Genomic DNA, 19123 nt, shown 5'->3' with positions numbered 1-19123 from the left:
AGAAAAAACTAAATGAGGGCGGATTAGAAGCTGTAACCTTCAACATGGGTTACAGAAATTCTACCACCAGACCACTAAGGAATTCAAGAATAAACAGCAGATCTATGTATTTATACACAAATGGGAAGAATCTCGAGACCAACTATGTATTTGATGCAAATGAATGGAAATATTATTTGCAAATAGTCCTAAAATTATTATTTCCTAACTTTTCATTCACTTTTCAGTTTCTTTATGCTTTATAAAAATACCGCCCCCCCCCCCCCCCCCCCCCATGTTCAAGACATTACGACCAAAGTTCTTTACACAGCGTAACACATCTATTTAGAAATGTATTGTCCTGAAGAACCCTTTATCTGCTGAAATGGTTCTTTGTGTTAGAGTTTAGGGTTCTTTATTCCCGCCTTTTTTGATTATATTAGTACACAAGTCAACAAAATAAATAACATTTTTGATATTTTCATCCAACAATCTTACATATTGTGCCTTCAATGCATCATGTTGCCATCTTGAGCAACTGTAGTTGTCTATGAGTCCCTCAGTTGTCCTCACTGTCTCAAAATTATGCTGTCATCGTTGAAAAGGGGTCAGATATGCAGAAGATGCTAGAAAACCAAAGAATATGAGAAACCTGGAGGATGTTTTTGAAGAACTGTGCTCACTGTGAGAACTGTGTTTGACTGCTCAGGAAAAACAAGGGACTTGTGAACTACAGTGATCACAATCAATCATCCATTATCATCAATAAATCAACAATTATTCCGCTTCTACTATGGTTACCACACCACAAAACATTGTTCACATTATTTAGCCAGGTTTTGTCCTTAAAATGCTTTCTGTGCAGGACAAATTTCTTACGCAAACATAATTTTAGAGCTAGTAACGGAAGCTTGAGCCACTGATAGCAGACTAATGCTGTTATTAATGTAGTTAATGTAGAGAGAGAGAGAGAGAGAGAGAGAATGTGAATTATTTCCCAACAGTGTTCGGCAGCAGCAACTACTAATACAGAACGGTAAGAACAGTGCTGTTATTACCTTGTTAGTGAGAAATTTTATACTGCTTTTAAGTTGCTAAACTATTTTACTAGGGGGAAAAACATCAGAGCAGCACTGACAACACGTGTCTGTGAGAGTGTGTGTGTGTGTGTGCATTTCAGTGGGAGAGCGGAGAAAGAGCATGTGCTTTCCGTACACAATAAAAATTTAATTTTGTGGCAAAAAAACAACAACATGGAATTAATTTGTTGTTTTTATCCTATTGTTTATGTGTATTTGCTTGGTCAGTGTCTCTGTGGGTTTTGGTTCTGTTGGCTGTAAAGACATTTAAAATAACTGATATCATTTGGCGACGTGATATGGAACTGTAATGTGGTCAAGACCTGCCTGTAACTACTTTAGCCGTGCATTTCCTTGAAAATAATTGCATGCCTTAGAACAGTGGTTTTCAAACCTGCCCTGGAGGACCCAGCCCTGCACATTTTGTATAGCTGTGTCTCATTTCAGAAGGCTGCGTCCTCCGGAGGTCGCATTCGAAGGGTGCATACGTCATAAGGCCATCTCATTTCAAAAAAGTGAGTAGGACTCTCCAAATGCGGCCTTCGGATGCGTCCTTCTTTCACAGGATTTCGGAGTGTGCTGAGGTGTATCCTTCACGGCTGGAGATAACCCACAATTCTTTGCGTCTCCGTTAACACCCGTCATATTTTTTTTTCTATTATATGAAAAAATGGCACCACCGCCAGATATACATGCGAGCGTAGGTGTGGTGTTTAAATTAAGTAGTTCAAGCTTTTTTGTTGTTGTTTTTTTAGCTCTATTACCTCAAACAGATAGTTGTGGTAAACAGGAATACAACTGTTTAGTGCATTTTAAACGTTTAGAACAGTACATTGCTGTCAAGACAAGAAACATTTCATAGTCATTTTCAAGTTATAAATAATTTTCATTCATATAAACTGGCATGAGAGCGCAACGTGGCTGAACTTGTTGGCATGGCAACGTGATACTTCCTGCCTGTGTGTACTACGAAGGACTTCTCGTTTAATTCTGATTGAGGACACTCCGTATACTGCATCCTACACAGGATGGGTCCTCTGGAGGACGCAGCCTTCGAAATTTAACAAAATGAGACACAGCTTATGTCTCCTTCATCTAATACACCTGATTCAACTCATGAGCTCATTAGTAGGGACTGCAAGACCTGAAGTGGGTGTGCCAAATATGGGAGACATATAAAATGTGCAGGGCTGGGGGTCCTCCAGGACAGGTTTGAAAACCACTGCCTTAGAACATTCACCAGCCAATCAGATTCAAGCATTCAACAGCCCTGTATAAGGGGGAAATAATGAACACTCAGGCCTAGTCCACACGTACACGGGTATTTTTATTACCAGAGTTTTTCCTCCTCCGTTTTAAAAAACAATCGCGTCCACACAAGCACGGTTTTAAAAAAAAATCTGTCCACATGAGAACGCAAAACTACGCTGTGATTGGCTGCCTGATTTCCACATGGGTCCCATTCACTGCACCGATGCACATTGCACTGACTGAGGGATGCCATGGGCTCAAGTGAAACCCTTCCTACAAGTTCCTTTGCTTTGGACTCAGGTAACTGTATACCCAGGTGCAGGGCCGAAGTGGACTGTAATAGCTTCACACACTTGCTTTACTATTTTGTATTATTGCATTCTGGTGCCTTTGTTCTGCAATACAATGAAATAACTGAACATGTATCTGTAGGATATACGTGTGATAAACGCTGTTAGTGGAGTCCACCGCATAGACTCGACTCACGTAAATCAAAAGGAGATGTGGAAAATCTGATATCAAACAAAGGAAAGAACGGCGCACTTCAATTTAAAAAGCCGAAATCTCCGGTTTCACCATCTACACGACAACGCTGTAACTGGAATTTCTAAAAATCTTCCCCCTGGCCGGAGTTTTCAAAAAAGTCCGGTTTTAGTAACCGGATACAGCTTTTGCGTGTGGACGAACAGCCAAACCGCGTAGAAAAAGCTGCGGTTTTGAAAATAGCCGTGTTCGCGTGGACAGGGCCTCAAACATGAAAACCTATTCTAGTAGAGCCCAAAAACAACAGTGAGACTTTGCATAATAGGTCCCCTTTAATTCAATGTGTTACTTGCCCTTTCTTTATAATTATTTATGAAATGTACTAGATTTACACCAAATGTAAACCATTTTTTTTTCAGTTTATTCCAGTAGGTTATTATTATCATTGCTTTTAATTACTAACTAGCTAATGTATCTGCTTTAAATCAACTTCATGTTTTGCAGATTCAGTAAATCCAATCATCCAGAATTCATTAGAAAATGGACACTAAAAACTAAGAAATATAGAGCAGGGCTATTCAAATCTTGCCCTGGAGAGCCAATGCGCTGCAGAGTTTAGCTCCAACCCTAATCACACACACCCACCTGAGATTTCTAATGATCCTGAAGACACTGATTAGCATGTTCAGGTGTGTTTGATTAGGGTTGGAGCCAAACTCTGCAGCGCATTGAATAGCCCTGATCTAGAGCCAGTTATGCAAAGTTCAAATTTATGATAGAAAAAACAAACAACAGATGACGAGGTCCACAATAAATCTGCGTCTAAAACTCTACAGACCTTCATAGAATCAGATCACAAGTCATTGAGGAAGCTTTCCCTGTCCTTTGCATGCTCAGTTATTAATTATGAAACGTGATCATACTTTCAGAAGGAAATGGAGTTGGCATGTTTCTAAGAGGTCTGTAACAGCTCTGATAGAGAAGTCATGCTGCGGTGGGTTTCGTTCTCAACCACAAAACTGTACAGGCAAGTGCGGTTACAAGCCTCTGGATTAATCACTGCTCTGAATATTCACTGCAAAAAAACCTACAACGGCTAAATATAGATGGCTGATTAATAAAACATTAACACATATGGGGGAGGGAGAGTCTTAATCTAATAGTCCTAAAATTGGTGGAACATTTTAGAGTCTTATCCAATGAAAGTAAGGGAGGATCATGGGTAAAGAGCGGGGTGGTCTTTGATGTAAGCACAAAACTGCTCCAATAGGTTGCTGAAGACTGGAAGGATGGCTAATCCAGCTCAAGACACCCTGGAGCGACTCTGGGCACAAAGAGACTGATCTGTGACCAGCCTTATACTTAACATTTACAGATTTTATACTGGTCTAAGATCAGCATGGAAGATTCAACCAGATTTGTTTGGTGAAAAAATTGCCACTGCACTGCTAAAATGTTTTCCAGGGATTTTCTTTATGGTTTTCCAAGGTGCTCTGAGTGTTTTAGTCTGTGTAGTTTCTAGGCTGTTCTGGGTGGTAACCATAGTATTTATACGTGGATGATTAAGGCAGCTTGTAAGGCAGTGTTTGTACACCTCACAAAACTCAAGTCAGACAGACTTCTGAGGCAGTGTAACAGTTTAATGATCTACAGCAAAATAGAGCAAGCTTTGGTGAGAACTAAACAAATATTGAATGACTACATTAGTTATTTCTCGCTTGAAATTACATCAGAAGCGAAAAATGTTGGTAAAAAAAAAAAAAACGTATATTTACACACAAACTGACCAGCAAATGCAATTTTCGTACGCCCTCTTTTCCCCCCAGCTCAACTATCTCTGAACGGAAAGCACAGGATGGTGGGATATCGAAGGCAGCGAAGGATACATATATGCTGAGCGCTCATCATCTGTCACCAGATTTCAGTCTTTGTCGGGACAGCGGGACACCCCTTTAGCCTCACTGGCAGCCCATTTGGTGGATCTGGCATTCAAAATGTCTAGTTTTTAAAATATTTAAAAACAAAACAAACAAAAAAATTATGAAGTTTCCATTTTATAATATTGCAAACATGGAAATGTTTCTTTTGAATGTTCTGAAACATGTACAAAATGTTAGACACAACGTTTGGTTTTTACTTTTTGATGGTCCCTTTAACACATTCTGTTGACTCTAAGTATCGTTTCACCTCCATGTCTACTGACTCTCAATGTCTGTAGAGTATTAGCAGAATGTTAGGATTAGAATAAACTGACAGTAACTTATAGTCAGTAGAATGTCTGTTAGAGAGGACCAACACAACAAAGAGTTAGCAGAAATTATGCAGACAGTCTACTAATACTCTGAGAGTTAGTTGACATAGTTGCAAGTCAACAGAATTTTCAAAAGAGACCATCAAAATAAAGCTTTACCAAGCCATTTAGAAAGAAAAAAAATCCATTAACGTTGTATAAATAATGTTTTTTGTACTAATGTTTTGAGAACATTATTTAAGACCAGACAACTCTAAAAGATTGTTCTATTAATGTTACTGTACAATCTGTACAAATTGTACAAAGATGTTTGTTCATGACTTTGAGAGAACCTTGCCAGAAAGTTATGTTAAACGGTTTGTTCACCCAAAAATGAAAATTCTGTCATTAATTCCTTACCTTCATGTCGTTCCAAACCCGTAAGACCTTCGTTCATCTTCAGAACACAAATTAGGAAATGTTTGATCAAATCCGAGAGCTCTCTGACCCCTCCATAGACAGCAATGTAATTCACACTTTCAAGCTCCAGAAAGGAAGTAAAGACATCGTTAAAATTGTCCATGTGACTCCAGTGGTTCAATCTTAATGTTATGAAGAAACGAGAATACTTTTTGTGCATAAAAAAAAGAAGAAAATAACGATTTTATTCAACAATTTCTTATCGTCTGTGTCAGTCTCTCAGCAGTTTACGTTGTAACTACAGTGCAGCGTTTCCGTAGCCTAGAAATCTAGACGCACCCTAGCGGAAACAAATCTAATCTGCCAGCGAGTGTGGTCTAGCAACTCTCAATACCCTTCTGAGCTGTAAATGCCAAACTCTGGTGAGGCCAATCACATCGTGTATAGAGCCGGTGGGCGGGGCTTAACATAATGACGCCAGAGTTGCGTTTGCATGCTTCTAGTAAACACAGAAACTGGCGAACGGCGGTCTTTCGAATCAGCTTTGACCGCGACTCTGGAAGACTTGGAGTTGAGCTTTTCTCTGAGAAAAGAACGGCACTGAAGTCATTCTTAAGAAGGGAAGATGTGTTCTGAGTTAAGCCAACCGGATACGGCGAATGTTTAATCTGTCAGCGAGCTCTGCTTCACCTTCGTTGCTCTGGTTGGTGTAGCGCTATCCTATCGCGTGCAGAGGGAGTTTGAAAGACAGCCGCTTATCCGCCCCTCGGATTGAGCTGTCAATGGTGAGTTTCAGACCAAACATCTTGATGTGGGTCAGGCTTGTCAGGCTAGCGTTTCCGGATTCTGCATCAGAATAAAAACGTTATTTTTGTTTGTTTTTGCACAAAAGGTATTCTCGTCGCTTCATAACATTAAGACTAAACAATTGGAGTCAGATGGACTATTTTAACGATGTCTTTACTGCCTTTCTGGACCTTGAAAGTGGTCATTGTGTTGCTGTCTATGGAGGGGTCAGAGAGATGATCGAAGGTCTTACAGGTTTGGAACGACATGAGGGTGAGGAATTAATTACAGAATTATCTTTTTATATAAACTCATTAACTTGGTAAAAGCTTTAAAAAAACACAATTGAGTATTTTTGATTCAGGATGATTGAACCAGAAGTGCTCCAGTGCAACTTGTTTCCAGGTTATGGCCAACAAATATTCATAATCCCTGCAGTACTCTATTACACAGAAAACAATATGACATTACCCAGATAATTCATTTGAGACATGTGAATGTCAGTGGAAATTACAGCTCATGGCCTGTATGAAACATTGCTTCAGCTGCAGATGAGTCAGCCAGTCCAGTCAACGGCAGAGAGAAACAACTTTAAAAGACCCTTCGCTGCTCGCTGTTGCTGCCCACCTCCGTGTGGAGGAAGGGCTCTCAATGCTGAACAATACAGAAACTGTTGACTGGTTGAGAGAACGTGTGTCTAACAGGTCAACCGTTCATTAGTGTGGGCTACATGTGTGCAGATTCAACCCCTAAACACTCGCTTTCGGCTAAAATACGTCAAATGCGGCCCAATCATAAACGCTCATGTCTGCTGCGCAGCTGAGGCTCTGTCTGCTTAGGAAACCTCCATGTGTGTCCTGTCCTCTCTTTAGCGTCCTCCTGTACTGTATCTCTCTGCTCGAATGAGGGCTTTGGCTCTGTTTCTCAAGTGCAGCTCAAGAGGCGAGATCAAAGCCGCAGTGGGTGTGCGGCAGGGATGAAAGACTTCGTAGAGGAGAAAGCTTGGCCAGTGGCGTCTCTGCCATGTCGCAATTTGTTATGAAGCTCTGCTAATATTCTGATGTGCATTGACCTGATCATATGGACTGATATGTCTTTTTCGGGGAGGGGGACTTCTCACAATCTAAAAAGCACATACTTTCCAGTATTTTTGATTTCACTGGATGTTGCATCTCTTCATGATGATGAAGGCGGGACAACCTGTCACTCACATGAGATCAGCCAATAGCAAACCACAACAATCCCTTCAATTCCACAAGGACAAAATCAAGCCCCGCCTACATTTGTTCTTTTTCCAGAAGCGTTTCAATCACAGTAGGGAAGAAAAGTCGAGAGAGAAAACTTTACCTTAACAAGCAGTGCTGTACCCGAGTCATTCTCTTGAGCATCTTCCACAGATTTACATTGTGCTTTCCTCAAAGCAGCTCACAGGCATTCAAGGTTTTTATCTAACCTGGTTAATCCAGTGATCTTTCAAAAGTGCTATTGTTGTAACCCAGTCTCTTGTAAACACAAACTTGCTGCATAAAGCCAGACAATCACAGTAACATAAAGTAAAGAATTTTCTTTGCATACTTTTAAAAAGAATACTTATGATATAAATAATGTATACTTTAAAATATATACTGTGAACTGCAGACACTTAAATGCATGTTAATGGCAATTAAATGAAAATGTATTAGTTTAAATTTATATGAAATGCTTTTAGACTGCTTTTTGACTAATTTAAAGGGAAAGTTCAGGCAAAAATTAAAATTAGCCCGTTTTACTCCCCCTTAAGCCTAGGTGTATATGACATTCTTCAAAACCATCGATTCGCTTCATAAGGCCTTTATTAACCCCTGGAGCCGTGTGGAGCACTTTTATAATGGATGGATGCACTTATTTGGGCTTCACATTTTGAGCTGCCACTCACTGCATTAATATAACTCAGATTGAATTTGTCTGAAAGAAGAATGTCATATACACCTAGGATAATTTTCATTTTGGGTGAACTATCCCTATAGGGCTGGTTTATATATAATTTTATAATTAATTATCTACCAAAAAAAATATGGTAAAGTGTGCGACTGAATGTGCTGATAAGCCTTTGTGATAAACTACAATATACAGGGAGTGCAGAATTATTAGGCAAATTAGTATTTTGACCACATCATCCTCGTTATGCATGTTGTCTTACTCCAAGCTGTATAGGCTGGAAAGCCTACTGCCAATTAAGCATATTAGGTGATGTGCATCTCTGTAATGAGAAGGGGTGTGGTCTAATGACATCAACACCCTATATCAGGTGTGCATAATTATTAGGCAACTTCCTTTCCTTTGGCAAAATGGGTCAAAAGAAGGACTTGACAGGCTCAGAAAAGTCAAAAATAGTGAGATATATTGCAGAGGGATGCAGCAGTCTTAAAATAGCCAAGCTTCTGAAGCAAGATCATGGCCAAGGTAAGAAAGGCAGAAAGTCGACCACCACTGAACAAGACACACAAGATGAAACGTCAAGACTGGGCCAAGAAATATCTCAAGACTGATTTTTCTAAGGTTTTATGGACTGATGAAATGAGAGTGAGTCTTGATGGGCCAGATGGATGGGCCCGTGGCTGGATTGGTAAAGGGCAGAGAGCTCCAGTCCGACTCAGACGCCACCAAGGTGGAGGTGGAGTACTGGTTTGGGCTGGTATCATCAAAGATGAGCTTGTGGGGCCTTTTCGGGTTGAGGATGGAGTCAAGCTCAACTCCCAGTCCTTCTGCCAGTTTCTGGAAGACACCTTCTTCAAGCAGTGGTACAGGAAGAAGTCTGCATCCTTCAAGAAAAACATGATTTTCATTCAGGACAATGCTCCATCACACGCGTCCAAGTACTCCACAGCGTGGCTGGGAAGAAAGGGTATAAAAGAAGAAAATCTAATGATATGGCCTCCTTGTTCACCTGATCTGACCCCATTGAGAACCTGTGGTCCATCATCAAATGTGCGATTTACAAGGAGGGAAAACAGTACACCTCTCTGAACAGTGTCTGGGAGGCTGTGGTTGCTGCTGCACGCAATGTTGATGGTGAACAGATCAAAACACTGACAGAATCCATGGATGGCAGGCTTTTGAGTGTCCTTGCAAAGAAAGGTGGCTATATTGGTCACTGATACGTTTTGTTTGGTTTTTGAATGTCAGAAATGTATATTTGTTAATGTTGAGATGTTATATTGGTTTCACTGGTAAAAATAAATAATTGAAATGGGTATAAATTAGTTTTTGTTAAGTTGCCTAATAATTATGCACAGTAATAGTCACCTGCACACACAGATATCCCCCTAAAATAGCAAAAACTAAAACTTCCAAAAATATTCAGCTTTGATATTAATGAGTTTTTTGTGTTCATTGAGAACATGGTTGTTTTTCAATAATAAAATTAATTCTCAAAAATACAACTTGCCTAATAATTCTGCACTCCCTGTACTTCAAAATCATTTAAACTGATACTTGTATATCTTGCATTTGAATATACAGTATTTGTAATTACACATTTGCAATGATAAAGTCGCAAATTAATTACAAACTGTATATCAAAAAAACACAAGTTAGTATTATAGTCAAGTACTTTACATGTGCTATAACACACCAAAATAAGTGTACTTCTTTAAATCATTACAAAACACAATTATTTAAAGAAGTGCACTTTTTAAAGTGTACTGAATTTTTTTATGAAAATGTCCTAACATTATCATGCATTTTTTGTTTTTAGTACATTACAAGTTTGTTTTAGTACATTTCCTTTTTTTGCACCAGTGTGCAAATTTGTTAACCAGTGTGTAAATGCGCTTGTCACATTTGATGCAGTAATTTTAAGTTACATCAAGCAACAAGTATATAACAAACACACCTGTATTCCCCACAGGATACCGTAGTCTCCAGTGTGCTCATACCGCATCATTTGGGAAAGCGTGCATCAGTAAAGTAAGCAACATGTCAACGTGTATTACTGCGACAGTGTGATCAGCTCCAAATCCAAGGATAAATGTTCACCACCTGTCTGTATCCAAACAAAGGGCTTTTCACACATTACAATCACTAATCCCACTTCAGCCGTTCAGGGAGAGGGACTTTCCATGCTCTAATAGAAAGTGATGCAGAAGTTTATAGAACAATGCACACTGATAAATCATTGCCTTTTCACCACCACAGAGCTTAGAGCGATCAGCAATGAAGAACACAGATTAGTAATTTGCCACTATATTGTAAATGGTAATCGATTAAGCCTGTCTTGGCTGATTGCATTCATCCCCTAATGGAGGCATTGCAAACACTTTGGTCCAACTTGAAATCAGTCGTCCTTCTAGCTTCAGCCTTGAATCACAATCTATTGCATAGTCAATGTAACTAAAGGTCAGTGAAAGACAGTGATCCAGAGCTGAAACTGGCCAAATGCAGAGGACACGACTCATGAGGTTTATACTAAAGCGAGCTCATTTGCAGGATGAGCATGCATCAGTCACGGGGAAGCCCGGCGCGTCACAGCAGCATCAGCACCGCCGAACACGGCATGAGCAGCGCGCTCTACATGATGCATTTCATCTCCGCGCATCATCAGCAATGCATGTGAAAAGACATCGTGCCAGTCATGCCAGCGTTTTGGTTTCTCGAGGAAAAAAATAAATAAAGGGGGAAAAACAGCAGCTGCTTCCTATATGTAACTCTCCCTCCGCAGTGGTCCAATCAGATATCTATGCAGTAAAGACACACACACTCACCTGTGCTGTTATAAACGACACGACTGTCGGTAATGATGCTCGGGTCACTTCGAGATCTTCCTCTCTGCACAACGCAATCTTCTGATCCATTTGATGTGGCCATGGAGATGAGAACAGACCATAAAATAGGGAAAAGCCAATCTGCGTGCGGGGATATGAGCAGCGACCGAGCGACGGCGATGGATGTAGCCTAATTCAGTTTGACAGCAACAGCATCGCTGGACGAGGAGGAGGAGGAGGAGAGCGCGAGTGCGCGTGCACGTGCGTATGCTGATGGGGGGCCACTGGGGCACATCTGGGGGACTATCGGATTATCGTCATCATTATTATTATGTTTTATTCATTTTTTTTACATTTTATATAAAACATCTCATTGGTAGAGTAGCCTATTTAAATGTGTGGACGAATTTCAAGGGACTTTTTGGGACTGGAGATGCTACTTGCGCAAGATAATTATTGTGTTTTGGCATCCATCCTGGTTTTATAAGAGGTGGACGTGTAGCCCTATTAAAACCCGTGAATATGTAATATAATCAGTGTTATTTGCGATACAGTGATTTGGCAGAGGAACTGGTGAATGAACCTGTGACGCCATCTTGTGGGCTCTTTATGACAGTGGAGCCACACAGACGTCAGGCAATTTCACAGTCTGATGGGATAGATCAGGTCAGACTGATGCAAACAAGTTTGGGTTGATCAGCAGATGTTGTCGGGTCCCAACAAAATACAACACAGCAAAACAAAACAAAAAGGGTTTCGCATTGGAAAGCCAGACAAATGGTCCACAACGAGTGTCTGTATGAAACATATATATTGCACAAATCTTAAAGGGAGAGTTAATTAGAATTAGACCCCATTGACATTCATTATACGAGCAAGGTTGGAGTTAAGAAGAAACAAACACACCCTGATGCCCTGGGGGTCAGCAAATAAACATCAAATTTTCATTTTTGGGTGAAATCCCTTTAAATAGGCTACTATAGGCCTACACAGCCTTTATTTTAAACAAATATAGCTATTACTACCTTGTTTATATCTCTATAGCTATATTACTACAGTGGTTCCCAACCACATTCCTGGAGCCCCCCTAACACTACACATTTTGCATATCTCCTTTGACTGACACACCCATTTCAGGTTTTTGAGTCACTACTAATGAGCTGATGACCTGAATCAGGTGTGTTTGATTAAGGAGACATGCAAAATGTGCAGTGTTAGGGGGGCTCCAGGAATGTGGTTGGGATCTACAAACATTCATTAATTCAATTATTTAAAGGCACAATATGTCATTTTTGCCACTAGAGGTCGCATATTTAAAACAAAGTTGTGGCTTAAGATGTATTAGATAAGCTACATTTCAGTGTTTTGAAAATGATTTTATAACCTTACTCTGTGCGTTCACTCTGCGGCTTCTATGAGACACACACTGGCCTGTGAGCTAGATCAATATTAGAATATAATATTAATTAATGCTGGATGGCTTGTCTTGCTAAATGGCAAACAATTAATTTGAAAACATACTGTATGATAGAGATAATGCTGTATTATTGTACAATAATATTTTTTTTCATGGACATGTCTATAAATCTATACAAACAGTTGTTCCTTTTTCTAATAAAACATATGCCTAACACATTAAAGCATATTTTTGGTTGTTTCTAAGGGTTCTACAAAATAAAGTTAAAAAAAATAGAATAACCCGGGTATGATGCCATAGCGACGCATGGACACAGTCTGTGTCCTGGTTAAATCACTTATTTCTCTGTATTCTTGGGATAATGTAAGGTCACAAGGTCATTCTGGGATAATTTAAGGTCACAAGGTCATTCTGGGATAATGTAAGGTCACAAGGTCTTTCTGGGATAATTTAAGGTCACACGGTCATTCTGGGATAATGTAAGGTCACAAGTCAACAAAATATATAACATTGTTCTAATGGGTTTTGGATTTTTTTAATTTTTTTTTTAATCTTACATATTGTCAATTCGTGCCTTTAAGGATACCGTAGACTCATTTATGTTTCAAATGGCACTCATTTGCAAATTTTATGAATCATTTGAAATTTTGGGATTCTTGGGAGGCTGCTTACGATTAATTTGACCAGCAGATGTCCCCAGCGTGCGGCGATTCACCTTTTAAGTTCAGAACAGTGAGCCGTGGTTCACTAGATTCAAAGATTTAATAATAATAATAATACATTTTATTTATATTTGGAAATAATATCTCCCATTACTAATGTAATCATTTTAATTTGCATGCACCAATACAACATACGTACCAATATTTACCAAACAAAACAAAAAAACTACGTGGGCAGTAATTCCGTGAACATTTTGAATGATGACGCAAATGAATCGTTTGAAGGGGTTTTGAATCGATTCAGCAGATCCACCCGGCCGGCGGCACACAGATCAGTAAATATGGCCGAACGCGGTAGTGAATCTAACATTGTAGTAAACCATGAGTCTAAAACAGGTGACGCTGATCTCAGAAGTGTTTTAGTTACCAGTGTCTTGAATTTAGAAAAGCTTGACACCGATCTGTTCAGGTAGGCTAAATGAATGCTTGTTTTTAAAATATCGAGTCTATTAGATTTAGCAGCACCAGTAACTTCTTCCAGTTGAACGTCCATTCAGTTAGGACTTTAGTAATTCTCTCAAAATGTCAGCACAAAAACATTATTTATGAAACGTTTTATTTAGACGTTCGTTTAACGTTTTATAAATGTTACGACTTGTTTCAGAAGGTTTCAATGAAAATTTAAATGTAACATTCTGCATAATATGTTTTGAACTTTAGGAATAACGTTTTCATAACTTATAAAGGGTTAGTTCACCCAAAAATAAATTCTATCATTATTTAGTCTCCATCAAGTTGTTCCAAACTTGCAAGCATTTCTTTCTTCTGCTGAATACAAAGGAAGATATTTTGAAGAATGTTTGTAGCATATTTTGGGCCCTTTTAACCACCATACTATTTTGTTTTCCATACTATGGTATAGCCTGACGTGGTCATACTCAATTCTAGTCAGAATATCAATTGCCCGACATAAAAAAATAGTGGGCGAGGCTAAGTTCGGCTGGCATCCAGGCTAACTATGGTAGTCAATGGGGCCCAAAATCTGCTTATATACAAACATTCTTCTAAATATCTTCCTTTGTGTTCAGCAGAAGAAAGAAATGCATGCAAGTTTGGAATAATTTACTCTCCATCAAGTTATGACAGAATTTTCATTTTTGGGTGAACTATCCCTTTAATAGGAACGTTATCAAAACATTCTTGGAATATATTTTTGTTAGCTGGATTACCATGCTGTTGTTTCTCTTACAGAGGGACACATCACTGGATTCCTCGCACTAAACGCCTTTTCGGTGGCCAGATTGTGGGACAGGCTCTGGTAGCTGCAGCCAATTCTGTCGGTGAACATCTCTATGCACATTCACTGCACTGCTACTTTGTGAGAGCAGGTAAACTCACGTTATCTAATCACATATAGAAACACATTTAGTTTTCCCTATATTTTTCAACAAGTGTGTGTCCAGGGGACCCAAAGGTACCTGTGCTGTATCAGGTGGAGAGGACTCGAGATGGCCGCAGTTTCTCTGTGCGGTCTGTGAAAGCCATTCAGCACGGTCAGCCCATACTGATCTGTCAGGCGTCGTTTCACATGCAGCAGAAGAGTCCACTGGAGCATCAGTTCACCATGCCCACCGTCCCTCTACCGGACACACTGCTCACTGTCGAGGAACTCATTCAGCGCTACCTCAGGTCTCAGCCCACATCAGTGTGTTTGCCAGTGTTGGGGTAAAGCATTACAAGTAACTTGAGTTACGTAATAAAATTTGTGAACAAAGGTGAGAAAAAGTAACGTAGCACATTACTTTTCTTAAAAAGTAACTAAGTAACTCAATTAGTTACTTTTTAAGGGAGTAGCGCAATATTGTAATGCATTACTTTTCAAAGTGACTTTCCCCAACACTGGTGTTTGCCATAGTGAATTATAAAAGCCTATTCCAAATAGTTTAGTCACACCCATACGTATGACTTTCTTTTTGCTTTACAGTGATCCAAACCTGGCTGATAATATGCGACTGGGCCTAAATAAAATACTTGCTGATGAAGTTCCTATAGAGATCAAGCCAGTCAACCCACCTGATTTTTTTAGACGTGTTGCCATGGAACCAAAGAAGTTATTCTGGGTGCGAGCGAGAGGACATATAGGTAAAAAAATGTATAAGGATGCCAATCACTCTCAGAAAAAGTGCAAATATGGTACCTTTAGTTTAGAGGCAAAACAGAAACACCCTTAAAATGACATCTGTGTACCTTATTTACCCATAAACTCTCATAGTAAAACCTTTGAAGGGTTAGCTCACCCAGAAATAACCCTCATCTTGTCGTTCCAAACCCGTAAGACTACTCGTTTATCTTTGGAACACAAATGAAGATACACTTTTGTAATAACGATGAAGCTGCAATTTATTATATTTAGAATAATTTAATCTTAAATGTGCTATCAAATAACTCAATACAGTTGAAATTATAAGAAGTGCTTTATATTAGTCAACACATCAAAATAAGTGCTTTAAAGCATGACAAAATATTAAAACATAAAATTAACTTTTAAATGTGAAGAAACAGACATGAAAATACTCTTAAGTGAGCTTTTATTTCTTTAATATTATATTATCTGCAAGGAGTTTTTAGGAGTGCACATTTAATACAGTTAAACACACATCTTTTTTACAGGGAGTTTTAGTTTAATTTTTTTCTTTTTTTATATAATTTAGTAAAATCTTTATAGATATCTTCAAGTCATGAAAACCTACTGTCAGCATACATTTGTTTGTTAAACTCTGCTGTAAAGTTTTACTTGTTACATTATTGCGGGCGCAATCTCTGTGAAATTATATATTTTTTAATTCCTTACTTAATAATTTCAACGGTTGAAAAAAAAGAAAAAAGAAATTCATTGGTCAATTGTCATTCATATGGAATTCAGTCAGATGTTGTTTAATTCTACTCAGATTAAAAATGAATTTACAATGATATACTTCTATTCATTTAAGCCATATATTAAGCAATGTACAGTCAAATGGATGGCCATTATTGTGTTCCTGTACTTCTCAATATTTTTGAATATTGTATGTGTTTTATTTTAGGACCTGGTGACATGAAACTGCACTGTTGTGTGGCGGCGTATGTATCGGACTACGCTTTCCTGGGGACAGCACTGTTACCTTACCCCAATCATAGGGCCCAGTTTTCCGCCTCTCTGGATCACGCCATGTGGTTTCACAGCACATTCAGAGCCGATGAGTGGATGCTCTATGAATGCGAAAGCCCTTGGTCAGGTCAGCAGGCGTTTCAGTCCATTCTTGCATGTTTATGGAGTTTTTTGGGAATGTACTGCATGATTCCATCCAAGCTTTTTAAGCAAGTTTTGGGATATTGCACGCAAACAGGTTAGAAATTACAAGATGTGCTTAAAATGTAAAAAATATATATATATATGCTAAGAAGATAAGAAGCAAACTACGATGGAAACAAATGCACAACAAAACCTCATGTAACTGACTCCACAGAGGCTATAATTGGATAACTGATATCATCATTGGATGACACTTGACACATATAGACACATTAAAGGTGAACTATGTAGTATTTTTGCAGTAAAATATCCAAAAACCACTAGGCCAGTGTTATATATTTTGTTCAGTTGAGTACCTACAATATCCCAGATGTTTCCAACTATTTGTAAATTGTGAGAAAATTGCTATTTTAACTAAGGACAGGGACGTGTCAGTATTGCGTTTGAGGGAGTCGCCTGTCAATTGCGTCATATCTGCGTTATCCTCGGTTTCTGCTTTTATTTGCCAGGAGCGCTTTACTCTTAGCAGTGTGAACAACTGAACGCACGGAGTAACGTCATAACATCGTTTTAAACACACTTAAATGTATCTAATATGATAAACAGAGCTCCATTACCTCAAAATCATAACCGGAAGAGCGGATCTGTGCAGGCGCCCGGCAAATGAGTCCTGTCCCGTCATAATAAAAGTCCCGGTATTCGCGAGGCGGGTATTTGTTTAACAATCGCTCCAGCAGCTTTGCTCAGGTCCATAACACTCGGTCCTGCTCTGCTTTAGACTACAGTAACGTTAATAACCGCTTGCATGAACGTGATTTCTGCCCGAGTCCTTTTTTTCACCGGCTGTGATGAGAAGACCACATTTCCCAAGATGCTGCGCTCACACTTTGCGTCATCAAACTACGCATTTGTTTTGCATAGGCGCCCTCCAGTGGACAAAAGCTGCATAGTGCACCTTTAACAATCCAAATAAACCTTAAATAACCTAAATAACAAAAAGGAGTCTAAAAAACACTTATAAGCCACTTTATATACAACTATATAGGAATCTAGTGTACTAATGTGTACTATTGTGCCAGGAACTGACAATTTTGGTCTCTTGAACACATGGGATAGAAAAGCTATTATATCTGCAAATGTTTTATGTGATATTCCAATTTTGATTATGAGTTAAATTTGAACTTTGGATGGAAACATAGCTAGTGATGACTATATGATGATAATAAATACTATTATTATTATGTCTTAATGCATTGGTGCAATATACCTGTGTTCCTATCAGGAGGTAGCAGAGGCTTCGTCCAGGGCCGATTGTGGAGGCAGGATGGCGTTCTCGCAGCTTCCTGTGCCCAAGAGGGAGTGATACGAGTCATGGCAGTTTCTCCGAGTAAATTATAGAGGATTGAAAATATACTTTTAACCCATTAGGTGTCACCATCATGGACACTGTCCGCTCTCTTTTTTTTATCACATATTTTATTAATCATCATAAAACTTACGCTCACCATTTTCAAATCAGACATTGTGTTACCATGGAAACAGTACTTTGATTCCTTTAAGCAGGCTATTGGTCTGTGTCAAGTTTCCTATTACGAAATTGACCTATATTTTTTATCACAACTTTTTCTAATGTTGACAAAACACATTGTTGGAAAGGTCTGAGTCTTAAGGTTCCATATTTGGAGAGTTTTTTTTTGTGATAGATGTAATATTGTGACAAATGTGTAATTTGTTACAGAAGGCATACAAAAAATTCAATGGAAGGTGGGCTTCATCCGATGGCTATTTTTAATACAGCGCCTAAATAAAATTTCAACGAAATTTAAATTTTTGTGAAATCAACTTCAAATTTGGAACACAACTTGGTTAGACATATGACTTTGATTTTTATAGCACTTTTTATATTAAATTATTTTTTTATATATATATATATATATATATATATATATATATATATATATATATATATATATATATATATATATATATATATATATATATATATTGTATGAAATAAAAATGTTTAGTACAGGATAAAACAGTAAATGTAAACTTCTATAACTTTTTTTACACTTTTTTTTTTTTTTTTTTTAATGCTTCATAATCTGCTGAGTGTCTTTAAAAAGAGACTAACCATAGGTCTGTATTCCAACGCATTTATATTCCAACTATTTAAGTATGGATAGTGCATTTTCACATCTATGCTTAAAAGGGTGTGAGGCAGTGAAGGGGTTAAAACTAAATTATTGAATTCTTGAGAAGCATTATGATAGTTGCCAAGCTGACAGGCTTTTTTGGTTTATTATTTGTCATATCAAAAAGCACAATAAATGTTGAGGTTGCAGTTGGTCTGTAGAATATGGCTATAAATAACAAGATTTACATGCTTTGCTTTTTTGTCCTTGTGCTGAAATGTTTGTCCATTTAGGTAAGCCCTGTTTAGAAATGTTGAAGACATCTTTGCTTATGAAGTGTAATGAACAATAAGATTTCCTTTGCTGTGTGGAATTATAACAAAAACTTGAAGTCTCGAATGACAAACTCCACTGTTATAGCAAGTTGTGAAGGTGGACCAAGAAATTAAATTATTTATAATTTATTAATAAACTAAACAATCTTAAGTTGTGTTGTGCATTTGCAATCATTCAGTGTCTGGCACCAAGATGTTAGCAGCAGATCATTTAAGTCCTGTAAGTTGTGAGGTGTGGCCTCCATGGATCGGACACATCCCACAAATGCTCGATTGGATTGAGATCTGGGGAATTTGGAGACCAAGTCAACA

At 38.5% G+C, this 19123-nt stretch overlaps 2 protein-coding genes across 2 annotated transcripts in view; one reads left to right on the top strand and one right to left on the bottom strand.

Annotated features, from left to right (window-relative positions):
* Positions 1–11232, bottom strand: part of phactr3b (phosphatase and actin regulator 3b) — an 88801-nt gene extending 77569 nt beyond the window's left edge. Inside the window, exon 1 of the mRNA XM_067431627.1 lies at positions 10971–11232. Coding sequence (XP_067287728.1) covers positions 10971–11073 — 103 coding nt within the window. The 5' untranslated portion in view covers positions 11074–11232. The remainder of the gene's footprint in view (positions 1–10970) is intronic.
* Positions 11233–13375: 2143 nt separating this feature from the next.
* On the top strand, positions 13376–18253 carry acot8 (acyl-CoA thioesterase 8). The gene is made up of 6 exons (XM_067431486.1): positions 13376–13518; positions 14301–14437; positions 14513–14738; positions 15034–15191; positions 16133–16324; positions 17624–18253. The coding sequence occupies exons 1-6, from the start codon at positions 13391–13393 to the stop codon at positions 17737–17739; spliced, it is 957 nt and encodes a 318-aa protein (XP_067287587.1). The 5' UTR covers positions 13376–13390; the 3' UTR covers positions 17740–18253.
* Positions 18254–19123: the final 870 nt, after the last annotated feature.

The sequence above is a fragment of the Pseudorasbora parva genome, chromosome 22 (assembly GCF_024679245.1).
Source record: "Pseudorasbora parva isolate DD20220531a chromosome 22, ASM2467924v1, whole genome shotgun sequence".
Classification (NCBI taxonomy): Eukaryota; Metazoa; Chordata; class Actinopteri; order Cypriniformes; family Gobionidae; genus Pseudorasbora; species Pseudorasbora parva.
Note: the sequence above shows the minus strand (reverse complement) of the source record. Positions and strands in the feature narration are given on the sequence as shown.